This window comes from Myxine glutinosa, chromosome 6, assembly GCF_964187855.1.
Source record: "Myxine glutinosa chromosome 6, kmMyxGlut1.1, whole genome shotgun sequence".
NCBI classification, from domain to species: Eukaryota; Metazoa; Chordata; class Myxini; order Myxiniformes; family Myxinidae; genus Myxine; species Myxine glutinosa.
This window is the reverse complement of record NC_136266.1, coordinates 39,300,540-39,321,241: the sequence shown is the minus strand read 5'-3', so window position 1 is coordinate 39,321,241 and position 20,702 is coordinate 39,300,540. Positions and strand designations below refer to the sequence as shown.

General features: G+C 56.9%; 1 protein-coding gene across 4 annotated transcripts in view; it reads left to right on the top strand.

The window, feature by feature from the left end:
* Positions 1-20,702, top strand: part of LOC137429702 (uncharacterized) — a 122,121-nt gene that overhangs the window by 1,039 nt on the left and 100,380 nt on the right. For 2 of the 4 annotated variants that reach the window (XM_068119866.2, XM_068119865.2), the window contains exon 2: positions 13,358-13,429. The exons of the other annotated variants lie outside the window; for them this stretch is intronic. In XM_068119866.2, coding sequence (XP_067975967.2) covers positions 13,358-13,429 — 72 coding nt within the window. The remainder of the gene's footprint in view (positions 1-13,357; positions 13,430-20,702) is intronic. 4 annotated transcript variants of the gene reach the window in all.

Genomic DNA, 20,702 nt, shown 5'->3' with positions numbered 1-20,702 from the left:
TTTGTCCATGTGTGGTAACTCAGCATTCATTGTTTGCAATGACTTCACGTGCTGCGAATTGTTGGAATTCTCAACTGACGACGAGGACTCTTCTAATGCTTAATGTTTCGATCCACGCAGTCTGCTCTTTACTCTCGTGACGCACACGCATCGCAACAATCTTCAGGATTGAAGGAGGAAGATTAACGATAATAATTTAAAAGGAAGGAAACCTCTTCAAAAGTTTTCAAATGACCTCCCAACTTTCTTGTGTTCGTCTTCTTCCTATTTCCCAAGCAACAACTTTCACATTTCTCTACCCCGCTCTACCTTGTCTCACGGAGCAGCCATTATCACCCCCACCCCCACCACCATCGACCACCCCACCCCCACCACCATCGACCACCCCACCCCCACCACCATCGACCACCCCACCCCCACCACCATCGACCACCCCACCCCCACCACCATCGACCACCCCACCCCCACCACCATCGACCACCCCACCCCCACCACCATCGACCACCCCACCCCCACCACCATCGACCACCCCACCCCCACCACCATCGACCACCCCACCCCCACCACCATCGACCACCCCACCCCCACCACCATCGACCACCCCACCCCCACCACCATCGACCACCCCACCCCCACCCCCACCACCATCGACCACCCCACCCCCACCCCCACCACCATCGACCACCCCACCCCCACCCCCACCACCATCGACCACCCCACCCCCACCCCCACCACCATCGACCACCCCACCCCCACCCCCACCACCATCGACCACCCCACCCCCACCACCATCGACCACCCCACCCCCACCACCATCGACCACCCCACCCCCACCACCATCGACCACCCCACCCCCACCCCCACCACCATCGACCACCCCACCCCCACCCCACCCCCACCCCACCGACCACCCCACCCCCACCACCATCGACCACCCCACCCCCACCACCATCGACCACCCCACCCCCACCACCATCGACCACCCCACCCCCACCACCATCGACCACCCCACCCCCACCCCCACCACCATCGACCACCCCACCCCCACCCCCACCACCATCGACCACCCCACCCCCACCCCACCCCCACCACCATCGACCACCCCACCCCCACCACCATCGACCACCCCACCCCCACCACCATCGACCACCCCACCCCCACCACCATCGACCACCCCACCCCCACCACCATCGACCACCCCACCCCCACCACCATCGACCACCCCACCCCCCACCACCATCGACCACCCCACCCCCACCACCATCGACCACCCCACCCCCACCACCATCGACCACCCCACCCCCACCACCATCGACCACCCCACCCCCACCACCATCGACCACCCCACCCCCACCACCATCGACCACCCCACCCCCACCCCCACCACCATCGACCACCCCACCCCCACCACCATCGACCACCCCACCCCCACCACCATCGACCACCATCGACCACCCCACCCCCACCACCACCACCATCGACCACCCCACCCCCACCCCCACCACCATCGACCACCCCACCCCCACCACCATCGACCACCCCACCCCCACCACCATCGACCACCCCACCCCCACCACCATCGACCACCCCACCCCCACCCCCACCACCATCGACCACCCCACCCCCACCCCACCCCCACCACCATCGACCACCCCACCCCCACCACCATCGACCACCCCACCCCCACCACCATCGACCACCCCACCCCCACCACCATCGACCACCCCACCCCCACCCCCACCACCATCGACCACCCCACCCCCACCCCCACCACCATCGACCACCCCACCCCCACCCCACCCCACCACCATCGACCACCCCACCCCCACCACCATCGACCACCCCACCCCCACCCCCACCACCATCGACCACCCCACCCCCACCACCATTGACCACCCCACCCCCACCACCATCGACCACCCCACCCCCACCCCCACCACCATCGACCACCCCACCCCCACCACCATCGACCACCCCACCCCCACCACCATCGACCACCCCACCCCCACCACCATCGACCACCCCACCCCCACCACCATCGACCACCCCACCCCCACCACCATCGACCACCCCACCCCCACCACCATCGACCACCCCACCCCCACCACCATCGACCACCCCACCCCCACCACCATCGACCACCCCACCCCCACCACCATCGACCACCCCACCCCCACCACCATCGACCACCCCACCCCCACCACCATCGACCACCCCACCCCCACCACCATCGACCACCCCACCCCCACCCCCACCACCATCGACCACCCCACCCCCACCCCACCACCATCGACCACCCCACCCCCACCCCCACCACCATCGACCACCCCACCCCCACCACCATCGACCACCCCACCCCCACCACCATCGACCACCCCACCCCCACCACCATCGACCACCCCACCCCCACCACCATCGACCACCCCACCCCCACCCCCACCAACATCGACCACCCCACCCCCACCACCATCGACCACCCCACCCCCACCACCATCGACCACCCCACCCCCACCACCATCGACAACCCCACCCCCACCCCCACCACCATCGACCACCCCACCCCCACCCCCACCACCATCGACCACCCCACCCCCACCCCCACCACCATCGACCACCCCACCCCCACCACCATCGACCACCCCACCCCCACCACCATCGACCACCCCACCACCATCGACCACCCCACCCCCACCCCACCCCCACCACCATCGACCACCCCACCCCCACCCCCACCACCATCGACCACCCCACCCCCACCCCCACCACCATCGACCACCCCACCCCCACCCCCACCACCATCGACCACCCCACCCCCACCCCCACCACCATCGACCACCCCACCCCCACCCCCACCACCATCGACCACCCCACCCCCACCCCCACCACCATCGACCACCCCACCCCCACCACCATCGACCACCCCACCCCCACCACCATCGACCACCCCACCCCCACCACCATCGACCACCCCACCCCCACCACCATCGACCACCCCACCCCCACCACCATCGACCACCCCACCCCCACCACCATCGACCACCCCACCCCCACCACCATCGACCACCCCACCCCCACCACCATCGACCACCCCACCCCCACCACCATCGACCACCCCACCCCCACCACCATCGACCACCCCACCCCCACCACCATCGACCACCCCACCCCCACCACCATCGACCACCCCACCCCCACCACCATCGACCACCCCACCCCCACCACCATCGACCACCCCACCCCCACCACCATCGACCACCCCACCCCCACCACCATCGACCACCCCACCCCCACCACCATCGACCACCCCACCCCCACCACCATCGACCACCCCACCCCCACCCCCACCACCATCGACCACCCCACCCCCACCCCACCCCCACCACCATCGACCACCCCACCCCCACCACCATCGACCACCCCACGCCCACCACCATCGACCACCCCACGCCCACCACCATCGACCACCCCACCCCCACCACCATCGACCACCCCACCCCCACCACCATCGACCACCCCACCCCCACCCCACCCCCACCACCATCGACCACCCCACCCCCACCACCATCGACCACCCCACCCCCACCCCCACCACCATCGACCACCCCACCCCCACCACCATCGACCACCCCACCCCCACCACCATCGACCACCCCACCCCCACCACCATCGACCACCCCACCCCCACCACCATCGACCACCCCACCCCCACCACCATCGACCACCCCACCCCCACCACCATCGACCACCCCACCCCCACCCCCACCACCATCGACCACCCCACCCCACCACCATCGACCACCCCACCCCCACCACCATCGACCACCCCACCCCCACCACCATCGACCACCCCACCCCCACCCCCACCACCATCGACCACCCCACCCCCCACCCCCACCACCATCGACCACCCCACCCCCACCCCACCCCCACCACCATCGACCACCCCACCCCCACCCCACCCCCACCACCCCACCCCCACCCCCACCACCATCGACCACCCCACCCCCACCACCATCGACCACCCCACCCCCACCACCATCGACCACCCCACCCCCACCACCATCGACCACCCCACCCCCACCACCATCGACCACCCCACCCCCACCACCATCGACCACCCCACCCCCACCACCATCGACCACCCCACCCCCACCACCATCGACCACCCCACCCCCACCACCATCGACCACCCCACCCCCACCACCATCGACCACCCCACCCCCACCCCCACCACCATCGACCACCCCACCCCCACCCCCACCCCCACCACCATCGACCACCCCACCCCCACCACCATCGACCACCCCACCCCCACCACCATCGACCACCCCACCCCCACCACCATCGACCACCCCACCCCCACCACCATCGACCACCCCACCCCCACCACCATCGACCACCCCACCCCCACCACCATCGACCACCCCACCCCCACCACCATCGACCACCCCACCCCCACCACCATCGACCACCCCACCCCCACCCCCACCACCATCGACCACCCCACCCCCACCCCCACCACCATCGACCACCCCACCCCCACCCCCACCACCATCGACCACCCCACCCCCACCCCCACCACCATCGACCACCCCACCCCCACCACCATCGACCACCCCACCCCCACCACCATCGACCACCCCACCCCCACCACCATCGACCACCCCACCCCCACCACCATCGACCACCCCACCCCCCACCACCATCGACCACCCCACCCCCACCACCATCGACCACCCCACCCCCACCACCATCGACCACCCCACCCCCACCACCATCGACCACCCCACCCCCACCACCATCGACCACCCCACCCCCACCACCATCGACCACCCCACCCCCACCACCATCGACCACCCCACCCCCACCACCATCGACCACCCCACCCCCACCACCATCGACCACCCCACCCCCACCCCCACCACCATCGACCACCCCACCCCCACCCCCACCACCATCGACCACCCCACCCCCACCACCATCGACCACCCCACCACCACCACCATCGACCACCCCACCCCCACCACCATCGACCACCCCACCCCCACCACCATCGACCACCCCACCCCCACCACCATCGACCACCCCACCCCCACCACCATCGACCACCCCACCCCCACCACCATCGACCACCCCACCCCCACCACCATCGACCACCCCACCCCACCACCATCGACCACCCCACCCCCCACCACCATCGACCACCCCACCCCCACCACCATCGACCACCCCACCCCCACCACCATCGACCACCCCACCCCCACCCCCACCACCATCGACCACCCCACCCCCACCACCATCGACCACCCCACCCCCACCACCATCGACCACCCCACCCCCACCACCATCGACCACCCCACCCCCACCACCATCGACCACCCCACCCCCACCACCATCGACCACCCCACCCCCACCCCCACCACCATCGACCACCCCACCCCCACCACCATCGACCACCCCACCCCCACCACCATCGACCACCCCACCCCCACCACCATCGACCACCCCACCCCCACCACCATCGACCACCCCACCCCCCACCACCATCGACCACCCCACCCCCACCACCATCGACCACCCCACCCCCACCACCATCGACCACCCCACCCCCACCACCATCGACCACCCCACCCCCACCACCATCGACCACCCCACCCCCACCACCATCGACCACCCCACCCCCACCACCATCGACCACCCCCACCCCCACCACCATCGACCACCCCACCACCATCGACCACCCCACCCCCACCACCATCGACCACCCCACCCCCACCACCATCGACCACCCCACCCCCACCACCATCGACCACCCCACCCCCACCCCCACCACCATCGACCACCCCACCCCCACCCCCACCACCATCGACCACCCCACCCCCACCCCCACCACCATCGACCACCCCACCCCCACCACCATCGACCACCCCACCCCCACCACCATCGACCACCCCACCCCCACCACCATCGACCACCCCACCCCCACCACCATCGACCACCCCACCCCCACCACCATCGACCACCCCACCCCCACCCCCACCACCATCGACCACCCCACCCCCACCCCCACCACCATCGACCACCCCACCCCCACCACCATCGACCACCCCACCCCCACCACCATCGACCACCCCACCCCCACCACCATCGACCACCCCCACCCCCACCACCATCGACCACCCCACCCCCACCACCATCGACCACCCCACCCCACCCCCACCACCATCGACCACCCCACCCCCACCCCCACCACCATCGACCACCCCACCCCCACCCCCACCACCATCGACCACCCCACCCCCACCACCATCGACCACCCCACCCCCACCACCATCGACCACCCCACCCCCACCACCATCGACCACCCCACCCCCACCACCATCGACCACCCCACCCCCACCACCATCGACCACCCCACCCCCACCACCATCGACCACCCCACCCCCACCACCATCGACCACCCCACCCCCACCACCATCGACCACCCCACCCCCACCACCATCGACCACCCCACCCCCACCACCATCGACCACCCCACCCCCACCACCATCGACCACCCCACCCCCACCACCATCGACCACCCCACCCCCACCACCATCGACCACCCCACCCCCACCCCCACCCCCACCACCATCGACCACCCCACCCCCACCACCATCGACCACCCCACCCCCACCCCCACCACCATCGACCACCCCACCCCCACCCCCACCACCATCGACCACCCCACCCCCACCCTCACCACCATCGACCACCCCACCCCCACCACCATCGACCACCCCCACCACCATCGACCACCCCACCCCCACCCCCACCACCATCGACCACCCCACCCCCACCCCACCCCCACCACCATCGACCACCCCACCCCCACCACCATCGACCACCCCACCCCCACCCCCACCACCATCGACCACCCCACCCCCACCCCCACCACCATCGACCACCCCACCCCCACCACCATCGACCACCCCACCCCCACCACCATCGACCACCCCACCCCCACCACCATCGACCACCCCACCCCCACCACCATCGACCACCCCACCCCCACCACCATCGACCACCCACCCCCACCACCATCGACCACCCCACCCCCACCACCATCGACCACCCCACCCCCACCACCATCGACCACCCCACCCCCACCACCATCGACCACCCCACCCCCACCACCATCGACCACCCCACCCCCACCACCATCGACCACCCCACCCCCACCACCATCGACCACCCCACCCCCACCACCATCGACCACCCCACCCCCACCACCAACGACCACCCCACCCCCACCACCATCGACCACCCCACCCCCACCACCATCGACCACCCCACCCCCACCACCATCGACCACCCCACCCCCACCACCATCGACCACCCCACCCCCACCACCATCGACCACCCCACCCCCACCACCATCGACCACCCCACCCCCACCACCATCGACCACCCCACCACCACCACCATCGACCACCCCACCCCCACCACCATCGACCACCCCACCCCCACCACCATCGACCACCCCACCCCCACCACCATCGACCACCCCACCCCCACCACCATCGACCACCCCACCCCCACCACCATCGACCACCCCACCCCCACCACCATCGACCACCCCACCCCCACCACCATCGACCACCCCACCCCCACCACCATCGACCACCCCACCCCCACCACCATCGACCACCCCACCCCCACCACCATCGACCACCCCACCCCCACCACCATCGACCACCCCACCCCCACCACCATCGACCACCCCACCCCCACCACCATCGACCACCCCACCCCCACCGACCACCCCACCCCCACCACCATCGACCACCCCCACCACCATCGACCACCATTGACCACCCCCACCACCATCGACCACCCCCACCACCATCGACCACCCCCATCCCCACCACCATCGACCACCCCACCCCACCCCCACCACCATCGACCACCCCCACCATCATCGACCACCCCACCCCCACCCCCACCCCCACCACTATCGACCACCCCCACCACCATCGACCACCCCCACCCCCACCACCATCGACCACCCCCACCCCCACCACCATCGACCACCCCCACCCCCACCACCATCGACCACCCCCACCCCCACCACCATCGACCACCCCCACCCCCACCACCATCGACCACCCCCACCCCCACCACCATCGACCACCCCCACCCCACCACCATCGACCACCCCCACGCCCACCACCATCGACCACCCCCACCCCCACCACCATCGACCACCCCCACCCCCACCACCATCGACCACCCCCACCCCCACCACCATCGACCACCCCCACCCCCACCACCATCGACCACCCCCACCCCCACCACCATCGACCACCACCACCCCCACCACCATCGACCCCCACCACCATCGACCACCACCACCATCGACCACCACCACCACCATCGACCACCACCACCATCGACCACCACCACCATCGACCACCCCCACCCCCACCACCATCGACCACCCCCACCCACACATCACCATCGACCACCACCACCACCACCTTTCCTGCCCCACCCCCACCCCACACCATTGACCATTGGTGGTTGGGCCCAGACCCAAAACGGAACTAAAACAGAGCCAAAGCATTCAAACGGAGAATAGCAATGGAGCAGTTCGAGGAGCGACTGTCAGATGAGGTTCGCAATAATAAACATTCGTATGACACCTCATCCGACCTGGATATGGACGGGGGCCTCACAGACCATCTCCTTTTACGCCTCTTCCGCGAGTTTCAGCATAATATTGCCACAACTGAGCCTCAAGCACAGCATAGCCAACTAAATGCTTCCTTCAGGCATTCAATATCCGTCTCCTATCCATTTCACCAGGCTACACAAATTGATCCACGACAATGCAACGAGCACGTCCGTGTTTACACTTTTACCGGGGGTGAAAACGGGATTTCTTTTCTGGGTTCTTCTTCGTATTCTGTACATGCTTTAGTTTTAGTAAATGCGACACTGCCCCCTAGTACACGCGTTAACGTTACGTGCAAGTATGTTGGCAAACACCCATGTGGACCTCTGCGGGCGACACTCATGCATGTTCGCAGACTCGCAGAAGCATAACTCCGACTTTAGGAATACATAGACATAGAAAGCTTTTCTTCGCAATCAAATGGAGTAGGAAAGAATAAATTTGGAAAGAACAAAGGAACTAGAAGGGCCCTCGCCCCTCGATAGAGCGCATACCTCCCACCGCCAGGCTGAACAGTTCATGTTTTGTATCGCACTGATAGGCCGAATCTGCATTCGGACCTGAACCAAAATCGAATCTTCTTTTGTCACCTCGCCAACTCATCCACCAAGTATTGTCGGAACTCGTCCACAACTTTTTTTTGGCCCCATCTCTCAATTAATGGTGAATAATAATCGCTTTAAAGTGAAATTTTTTTTTCTCGTATCCGGATCTGGAATCGGATCCTCACCAAAATTAAATCGATTTGTCCTTGTCGCACACCAACGTGTTCACCAAGTGTCGTCCGAATCCGTCCATAACTTTGAGATATCCTGCACGCACACAGGGATGTAAAAACATAACCTCCATACACATTCACTGGATGCTGCGTATAAAATGGGGCTGCGCTAAATGCAGGGCATAGGTAAAAAAAAAAAAAAAAAAAAATCCCCGAATCCTTCATTTATTCTAGCACAAGTAATCTGACACTGGTGCATGTAAACTTTAATTCCTCTCTATTCCCATTAAATCTCTCATCCTCCATGGTTTTGCTTTTCCCCCAGCTCATTCATGTGCTCCGAGTCCTCGTGTTCGCCCTTTTTCTCCCACTATTATGATTCATGTTCTTATTTCAATACAATATACTGCTTTACTAAAAGGTTGTCAGTGTTTGGATTGGAAAAGATTGTCATGGAGAAGATTGTCAAGGGGACCGCAAGGCTAACCCCCGCTCTAGCAGGGAAACTGGCCTTAAAATGCCTGTTGGTGTTGTTGTTTTGCTAAAAGGTGAGGCTGAAAGCAAATTTATCCTGAATTATTTTGGTATTAACCATGTCATGGACCATGACCTGGTAACCAATGTCAACTGCAATACTCCAACCATTTTGAATAAATAGTTGTTAGACACACAAGTGACGTGTTTACACTTCAGCAACTTTTCCGGGATGTTGTGTGTGTGTGTGTGTGTGTGTGTGTGTGTGTGTGTGTGTGTGTGTGTGTGTGTGTGTGTGTGTGTGTGTGTGTGTGTGTGTGTGTGTGTGTGTGTGTGTGTGTGTGTGTGTGTGTGTGTGTGTGTGTGTGTGTGAGATACCGATACCGATACCGATAGACTCCTAAACGGAGAGGCTTACGTGCTTGATATTTGACATAGACATGGCCATTGAGCCTCGGGACGAACATGGCCGAACTCAAAATATTTGACGATCCATATTTTTTATTCATATTTACCTCCGCATTTCAGCGAAGCACCCGCTAATCTCAGCCGGTTCCAGAGCAGCTCGCTGATTCGCTCAGAGCGATCACGTGATGTTCCATTACCGCCGCCAGACTGATTCGCTCAGAGCGATCACGTGATGTTCCATCCCGTCACACGTTTTTTCACCTTTTATGCGATCGTGTTTTGTATCGATTTTGTGCGTTATGAATTAAATGTCTTTGAAACAGCTGTGAAACGTCTTTCCACAACCCTTCCGTAACCGATTGGAGCAGTTTATTGCCGCACAAAACGAGATCCGCGAAGCGAGTTGGTCGAGTCGTGCTGACCAAGATGGCGACACGGCGGCTTCACTTTTCACGGAGTATGAGCGTTCTATATATTTTCAATTCAGTGCGCCCGTGATTTGTGGCATAGACATGACCATTGGGCCTTCACGGTGTAATTTGTGCGAGGCTTTTGTCCGAGTGAGCTTGAGTCGAGAGGGCGAATGTACGGGTTGGGAATGTACGGGTCTCCCTTCCCCCGCCCGGCGACGCCGGTACTGGAGGACGTCACAGGATCAGTGAGTCTCCAAAAACCGCTTCGTGCTGTTGCGAATATGCAGGACTATGTCCGATTGTTGTGCTGCTCTCCGACCATGAGAACTGCAACGTCATTGTTAACTGGCCATCCCCTTCCCCCTCCATCCCCCCTCCATCCCCCCTTCCCTTCCCCCTCCACCCTACCCCTCCCCTTCTCCCCTCCCCTTCTCCCCTTCTCCCCTCCCCCTCCCCTTCTCCCCTCCCCCTCCCCTTCTCCCCTCCCCCTCCATTTTCCCCCTCCCCCTCCCTTTCCCCCCTCCCCCCTCCCCCTCCCTTTTCCCCCTCCCCCCTCTCCCTCCCTTTTCCCCCTCCCCCTCCCCCTCCCTTTTCCCCCTCCCCCTCCCCCTCCCTTTCCCCTCCCCCTCCCTCTCCATTTCCCCCCCCCCCTCCCCCTCCCTTTCCCCTCCCCCTCCCTCTCCCTTTCCTCCTCCCCCCTCCCCCTCCCCCTCCCCTCCCCCTCCCCCTTCCCCCTTCCCCCTCCCCCTTCCCCCCTCCCCCCTCCTTTCCCCCTCCTTTCCCCCTCCACCCTTCCCCCTCCACCCTTCCCCCTCCACCCTTCCCCCTCCACCCTTCCCCCTCCACCCTACCCCCTCCACCCTACCCCCTCCCCTTCTCCCCTCCCCCTCCCCTCCCCCACCCTTCTCCCCCCCCCCCCTCTTCTCCCCTCCCCCCCCCGTTCCCCTCCCCTCCCCTCCCCCGCCCAGCAATGCCGGGTACTTCTGCCGGTTTCCCCCCTCTCCCTCCCCCCTCTCCCTCCCCCCTCTCCCTCTCCCTCTCCCTCCCCCCTCTCCCTCTCCCTCTCCCTCCCCCCTCTCCCTCCCCCTCCCCCCTCCCCCTCCCACCCCCTCACCCTCCCACCCCCTGCCCCTCCCCCCCTCCCATCCCTCACCCTCCATCCCTCACCCTCCCATCCCTCACCCTCCCATCCCTCACCCTCCCATCCCTCACCCTCCCCATCCCCCCCTCTTCCCTATCGACCTATCGATGGAAACAAAATGGCTGCCATGGGCCACGTGTCCCGAAATTTCCGGGACGTGCCATGTCGCTACTCCTAGTGTTTTGGGACTCTACTTGCACCTAACCAACCCACACTCATCCATAACCAATAACTTTCGCTTTTATTGTATGATTGAAATTGCACTTTGATCAAATAACATGAGGCCTTTATTTTATGGTGATTGCTGTTCTTCCATGATAAGATGGTGTTGTGACCGGCACTCAACAGTTGCATTGAAACTCCATCGCTGGCATAAATGTTAACCTGAAAGTTCGCAATTCCAGAATAATTTTTTCCCAATATGGTTGTGGTGACTTTACTCTGGCATCTATATAATAATAGCGTAAGGACTCAACTTTGTTATCCCTTTTACGCCGCACCCAGTGACCCGATGCCCACGGCACTAATGGATTTATGATCTACGAACCTCGCTCTTTGTTTGTCATGTACAGCCATACTCGAAAAATCTGAATTAGCCGACGTTGGGGCCCAAAAGCATCCGATTAACTGCCGATACGGCGCCATCTTACGACGCCATTGTATTGGCGTCTGCTGGGCGAAGGCGAAGCAAGCCGTCCGCTGATTGGACAGGCGAAGGCGAAAGCAAGCCGTCCACTGAGTGGACAATCCAGAGCATGCATTTGTGCCGGTGTCGGCGATCGTTGTTCATATACGCACTCTTCATTCTCATCTTTCTTCCTCACTCTTACTCGGACAAGCAAATCCCCGATGCCATCCATAATGGTACACTCTATCCATACACCACATCCTCCCTTCCGTGGATGTTCCACGGGTTTCGGCTAGTTAAACAATAAAATCACTACGTAAAGTTGGGTAATAAAATATGTTACTTATACTGGTTGTAAATGCGCGTTTAAAATTGGCTTTCCCTTGCATGCATTTTTTATTATTATTATTGTTCCTCAAGTGTTTGCTTGTCACATTATCATTATTGTGGAATTATTACATGTCGCATTATTTTAGCCTGGTGTTGGTTTAGCAGTTAGGGTGCCGGCTTGGGATCCTAGGATCCTGGGTTCGAATCCCGGTTGATCGCTGAATTAACACCAGGGGAGTTGACTCAGCCTGTCATCCTTCCGAGGTCGGCAAATTGAGTACCAGCTCACTGGGAGTTCCCTGTGTCGCAAGAGACGACTAACAGGGTTGGCAGCAGGAAGGGCATCCAGCCATAAAACATTGCTTCAAAAGGGGACCAAGGTGCCCGAAAAAGGCCAACCCCTGCTCTGTGGGGGAAAATGGCCTCGAAAGGTCATTTGTTTTTTTATTTATTTATTACATGTGGCATTATCTGTGTAAAATGTGTCAGTGGTGACGTTTGAATACCAAGTTCATCTTCTGCCCTTTAGAACATGCAGCAGGAAAATGCACTGCGAGGCATGCTCAGACAAACCTTTAGAATATGGCCACTCTCCTACGTGGTAAGTCGTCGAACACTGGTATGACACGACAGTAATTCCAAATGTGTTGCAATTTGTTGCTTTTCCATGTGTCGTGCTGAGAGTTTGCGGGTTTGTTGGCAGTGTGTACACCTCGTTGCTGGTATATGGAGGCATAATGCAGGTTTTTTTTCTTTTTTTTTCTTTCTTCTTTCTTCTTTCTTCTTTCTTTCTTTCTCTCTCTATACAATGGTCAAGGTTTGTGGAAGAGGGAGAACACAATGGAATGAAATAAGATGGAAAGGGTGAAAACGCCTACAGTAGAGTACAGTAGAGGTGAGAGTGACAGTGAGATCGATGGGAGGGGGAGAAGTAGGGATGGATTTTGGATGCCTCCGGTGCCGGGCACTAACTCAGTCGTGGCCACTCGTACTCCCCTCCCCATCCCATAGTAATAGACATCAGTGAGGTAAATCAGTGCATTATGTTGGTGTATGCATAAGGTTATAGTCAGGTCGTCTTGATCTCGGAATATGGTCTTAACGACACTATGAGATATATATATATCTATCTATAATTCCAGTAATCTCTGTGTGTCTGTGACCGCTGTTTCTCGACAACCACGGGTCCGATCTAATTGAAACTTGCCAGATATATTGCTGGGGACCTGAGGATGTGCCGTTTCAAGGTTTCATATTAATCGGAGAAGTAGTTACCGAGCTATGTCCAAAAAACGATTCAACCAATCAGAGCAGCGAGCTATCACGTGTGCCGAACGTGGCGAACAGACTCTGCCTCGGACGGCACATTTGAGAGCGTATTCATTTATTTCACGTTGGCAAACTATGTTGGCGTTAAACTATGTTTTAAAACTAATTAAAACTAATTTGCGATTCATCGTAACTGCGATATGCGACCTTCCGGACAGTCAAATGAGGACGTCACTTCCGGACTTACGGATAGTCATAGTGACGACATACTGATGCTGAACGTGGCGAGCAGACGCTGCCTCGGACGGCACATTTGAGAGCGTATTCATTTATTTGACGTTGCAATCTGTGTTGATTGTTGTAAGGTACGATCGATTGTAGTACACGTTTATAATAACTCTGCCGATACAGGCCCGATTAACTGCAGCGCCATCCGAGCTGCGGCTTTTTTTTTTGGCAAGGAACGGGCACCCACGTACGGGCACGGCCTAGTATATATAGTCGCATGAAAAAGTAAGTACACCCCATGTAAAGTTTTGACTATTTCAACATACAGCGATTTGATCTTCATTTCAACAATATTGATAGATAAAGGTGATATAATCTATCTATAATTCCATTAATCTCTGTGTGTATGTGTGTATGTGTGTATGTGTGTTTGTATGTTTGTCTGTGACCGCTGTTTCTCGACAACCACGGGTCCGATATACTTTAAACTTGCCAGGTATATTGCTGGGGACCCGAGGATGTGCCTTTTCAAGGTTTGAAATTAATCGGACAAGTACTTACCGAGCTCTGGCGATTTAGCCGTTCGCCGTTCGCTTTGGCGTTGCGAATGGACCAAACCATTGCATGTAAATAGAGGGGGGGGTTCTGTGGTCGTTGCGAATGGACCAAACCATTCATGTAAATAGAGGGGGGGGGGGGGGTTCTGTGGTCGTTACTGCCACGTGGTTTCAAAGTTTTTTTTTTGTTGTTGTTTGCACGCATGTTTTTTTGCACCCACGTACGGGCACGCCCTAGGATGTTTACACACACACACACCCCTACACAAATTTTTTTTTTTTTTTTTTTTTTTTGGCAAGGAACGGGCACCCACGTACGGGCACGTCCTAGCTTATATATAGTACGGGCATGCCCTAGTATAACAAATATCATGAAACATTTACATTTTGTAGTCCATTGTATAATTTAAATAAACATAAATGCAAATTTTGTATGTGGAAAGAGTAAGTACACCCCATGAAATGTTTTTAAAATCTTTTTAACATATGTGGACATATCAATATTTGATCTTCATTTGAACAGTATCTATAGATAAAGGTGATCCAATTGAACAAAAAACAATGGAAAATTGACCATGCAATAATTTATTCAACAAAAAATTAACAGATGCCATTTCCCTCTGTGGAAAAAGTAAGTACAACCTTGGCTCTAATAGGTGGTATTGCCCCCTTTGGCAGAAACAACCTCAAGTAGGCGTTTCTTATAACTGTCTACCAGTCTCTGACATCGACTGGGAGAAATTTTTGCCCACTCCTCCATGCAGAATTCTTTCAGCTGTGCGATGTTTGAGGGGTTTCTTGCATGCACAGCTCGTTTCAAATCCCCCCACAACATCTCGATGGGATTTAGATCCGGGCTTTGACTTGGCCATCCCAGAACCCTCCATTTTTTTATTTTCAGCCATTCCTTGGTGGATTTACTGGTATGTTTAGGGTCATTGTCATGTTGCAAGATCCACCTTCGGTTGAGCTTCAACTTTCTGACAGATGGCCTCATATTATCCTCAAGCACACTCTGGTACAATGAAGAATTCATCGTGGATTCTATGATGGTGAGCTGCCCAGGCCCTGATGCAGCAAAGCTGCCCCAAACCATAATATTTCCACCACCTTGCTTTACAGTTGGTATCAGGTTCTTGTGGTCAAATGCTGTCTTTGGTTTTCGGCAAACATGTCTTCTGTGACTGTGGCCAAATAGCTCTACCTTTGACTCATCTGTCCAGAGCACATTGTTCCAGAAGTGCTGGTCTTTGCCATGGTGTTCATTGGCAAACTTTAGTCTTGCCCTGATGTTCTTTCTGGACAGTAAAGGTTTCCTCCTGGCACACCTCCCATGTAGATCAAATTTGTGCAGCCTCTTTCTAATGGTAGACTCGTGCACTTTGACATCAACAGTGGCAAGAGCTACCTGTAGGTCTCGTGATGACATTCTGGGGTTCTTCGAGACTTCTTTCAGCATCTTGCGGTCTGCTATCGGGCTGAACTTGCTGGGGCGGCCTGGCCTGAACAAGTTGGCAGTTTGGAATCTTCTCCACTTGTCTGATCTTCTGGACAGTCGAATGATTGATTTCAAATTGCTTGGAGATATTTTTAAATCACTTCCCAGACTCGTAGGCATCTATAACCTTCTTTCTGAAGGCCTCGGAGAGCTCTTTTGATCTAGGCATGGTGACGCCGCACACTTCAACAACAAAGAGCAAACCAAACTAAATGTCTGAGGTTTAAAAAAGACAGGTTCCTCCAAGATCCTCTCTGACGATGTTCTAATCATTTGCACCTGAGCTGGTGCGCCTGATTCTAATTCTAGGTATTTGAAGTAGTGATAAATGTTGGGGTGTACTTATAGGTGAGCAGATAATCATAACAATTGTGCAAATTATGACTAAAGCATGAAATTTTTACCAGTGTTAGTACATACCATAAGCTTCATTTTAAGATCGGGAGGTAAGTCAGATTTGACCTCTGAGGATAGTGAGAGGTCAATGACCTCAATTACATTGAAATTGTCATTTTTTCACGATTCTGGTGCAGTTTGTCTGTTTTGGGAATCATTAAAAAGGTATGTTGCCTTGTGCTGGTCCCTTTATCTTCTGGAGAGCCTTTATACATAATCACAGGATGCAACCATGACTGAACAAGTGCTTTAAATGAGGTCAGTGACCTCAGAAAACAAATTTATTGAAATACACATTTTGGTTATTGTGGTGTCCAGAACAGCTTGCTTGAAATCGTGTTGTAAGATATAGACGCATAAATATAAAGGTGTCTGATTGCACCTAACAGTCTCCCGAACATGCACATAATGCAGTGCACTTGAGTGCAGCCTCGGTGCACTTGCAGCGGCCGGTACATCCCTTCTTGCAGCCGCAGTGGATCAGTTTGTGGCAAGATTTTGATGCCTCTGGCAGTGTCGTCCAGAGAAGCTGCCACCCAGAGGCCTCCTTTGTCCAGCCCCAGTCAGATGGGATTGGTAACTCTGGATTCAGGACCAGAGTTTGGTTCCAACAGTTGCCCTGGAGAGATGCACGCTTGATGTGCTGCTGGAGTGCTGCCTGCGTTGGGGGAATGTTTTCTAGAGCCCTAGACTTGTGTGTGAAGAGCTGTTTCCTAGCATCGTTCACTTCCATGGTGTCACTGGTGCGGTCATACATCAGCACAACGAAGCGCTCCAGCAGTGACATTGACTCCTCACTGACATCACTTGGCATGCGTAAGAGTTCTTCAAAGGCATCAGTCACCTGTGGGAACACTTTCCAAATCTCCCAGGCAGTCTTCTTCCCTCTGCCAGCGAAATACGACACAGTGTCGCACCCTGTGAGGGCATGGAAGATGGGGAGAGTAGCACATTGTCTTGGGTTCATGGCGGCAGCCAGTTGGTGAACAGCTATGTACCATGGAATGTCTTATCATTGCCACCGAGTGTGCGCTGTCTAGGAACAGAGGCAACAGTGCATTGATCGCGGCAGGTGGGATCACTGCTTGCTGGACATCGGCATGGTAGGCAGACCATGACACCAATTCATCTATGGATTGCTTCTCTAGAGCTGTCTTCACTGTCCTCAGCCACCCATACACTTCTTCCACGGCAGCTTTAGCAGCCAGGAGGTCGGGAGGCCTTGCAGGACGTTGTACAGCCGGTGCAGTGAAGTGCTTCATCTTCATGGCAGCAGGTGGCACACTTGTGTACACTGATGGCAGAGGTGCTACCGACTTGGCAGAAGAGATGTCTTGCCCAATCACCACTACACCACGGTCGAGTCCGCCATTCGTGTGTGATGGATGTTGCATTAGGGAGATACCTGTGCCATGAAAAGAATCCTTGGCTGTCGCAGAGCTGGGGTTATGGTCCATATTATCGACAGCCCCAGTAGTGAACAGTCCCTGGCGCAGCTTGGGTGGGCAAACAACTTCTTCCATGCTGAAGCGCTGGCAGACACCATTGGCAATGTCTGCTGTGAGCTGTAGGAATCTATCATATGACACACACATCCCTAGGCTGAACAGTTTGTCAATCAGACCTCTGCTCCTGGTCACAGTGTGAATCTTGAGGGACAAGTAGAGTGGGAGTGGGGTTTCTCTCTCGTGGCTGTGGCGCACTGAGATTGACTCCACACTGCGTGCATGCTTTACACTGTTGAACACCAGTAGCTGCGATACTGTAAGAGCAGCAGTTGTGGTGATTGTGTTGGCCAACTGAGTCTGGTGCTTGATGTTCGCCCCATCGAGGATCATGTTCACCAGAGCAAGGAGGGATGGTGTCACAGAATCTTTCTGGCAGTCAGCTTGGAACGCACCGTCAAAGGTGAACCTGGTCTCAAACATTTCTCTACGTACTACATGTGCTGCTCTTACTAGGTGCATGGCATCACTGTCATGATCACAGGCCTTCTTCAGGGCGGGACCTATATCTTTCTCAAACAAGAGAAGTGTGTCTTGGCCCTGAGAGTGGGCTCTCAGATCAGGAAGCACAGAAAGAAGTCTGTCCTTCAGTCTGGTTGTGTGTATTCTGTTGGTTACCGTGGCACCCAGCTGCTCCAGTCTCGTCTTGTAGAGGTTAGCCACGTCTGAGAGTTTAAATACAGGCGCATTGTACTCATCTGCATGCATGTCCTCCATGAATACCACCAGCTCAGCAAAGGCTATGCCATGCAGACGATCCGCATCCTCGTCCTTGAGTGCGGCTGGTCTGATTTTGTTGTATAATGCACGGAGACAGTTGCGATGGTATTTTGCCTCGATGGCAATCATGTCTCCTGCAGACAGCTTGGCCAGCAGTTCAGTGTCCCCCAATTCAGTGGCACATCTCCGAACGTTCTTGTCAATTTCCTTTGTAGCTGCTCCGTGCAAGTCTGCAGTGCCAGCTGGCTTATTGCAGAAGAAACAGATAGACTCTGTTGACTGTGGAAGCCTGTGGGCAGCTGCTGATCGTGTGTGCACGGTTGGAGTACCAGTACTAGATTGCTGTCCTGAAGCTGATTCTGCTCTGCTGGTTAAACATTTTTTTGTTAAACTTTAAACTACATTTCTTGTGCCACTGAGCACTGTGTGTCCTCAAGGTAGCTTCTACGCCATCGCCATCATCCAGTCTGTTCACGTTAAGTTCCATTGGCATGTGCCGAAGTCCCTTGAACTGGAGGAGGTCTTCTGTCAATGATGCATAGCCACTACCACTCGGTTTCATGGTTGATCTTAGTGGGCACTGCAAAGGTTCATCTGTCTCTGCTTGGCAAAGAATACAAAGCTCCCAGTTAGTTCTTGGGGGTGGTCTTGATTGCTTGGACGTAGAGGGCTGGGCTGGGTCTATGAGGATATGACGCTTTGCCATAGTGACGATCAGGTCTGGGATGCTTGTATCTTGGCTTCGATCCTCAGGCAGGGAATCCTGCAACACACAAGTACAACAATTGTGTTAGTACCAGCCACCACAGTTTACATTCATTGGCATCAATATTTGATATGTTGAGGTAATTGACCTCTCCCTGTCCTCAGAGGTCAATGCTAGACATCTGTAAATAACTACCAACACTGTGTGGAATATGTAGACACTTTTATTGGAACACAAATGCATGGTTTGTACATCATAAACATGTTTACCATTAACGAATGAAGCCAAACATCAATATTTTGCTATTTTGAGGTCATTGGCCTCTCACGGTCCTCAGAGGTCAAATCTGCCTTACCTCCCGATCTGAAAATGAAGCTTATGGCATGTACTAACACTGGTAGAAATTTCATGCTTTAGTCATAATTTGCACATTTCTTATGATATGAGAGATTATCAGCTGTACTATTACTTTTTCCACATGCGAAATTTGCATTTATGTTTATTAACTCAACTGCAGGAGAAGTACATGGAGAAGAGGAAGAAATTGTTTCTTGGGTTTGTTGATCTGGAGAAAGCATTCGACAGGGTTCCACGCGAAGTATTGACATGGGCATTGAGGAATGTTAGAAGTGGAGGAATGGTTGATCAGAGTAGTGATGGCAATGTACAAAAGAGCGTGCACAGCTGTAAGGACAAAGGACGGGAACAGTGGTGAGTTTGAGGTGAAGGTGGGAGTGCATCAGGGGTCGGTACCAAGTCCACTACTATTTGTAGCTGTGATGTAGGTGCTGGCTCAGAGCGTAAAGGAGGGTTTACCGTGGGAGTTGTATGCAGATGATCTGGTGTTGATTGCGGAAAGTATGGATGGACTGAAGGAAAAGATGAACAAGTGGAAGGAATGTATGGAGACAAAAGGTCTGAAGGTGAATATAGGAAAGACGAAGGTGATGGCAAGTGGTGAGGTGGAAAGAACTGGGAAGTGGCCATGTGCTGTG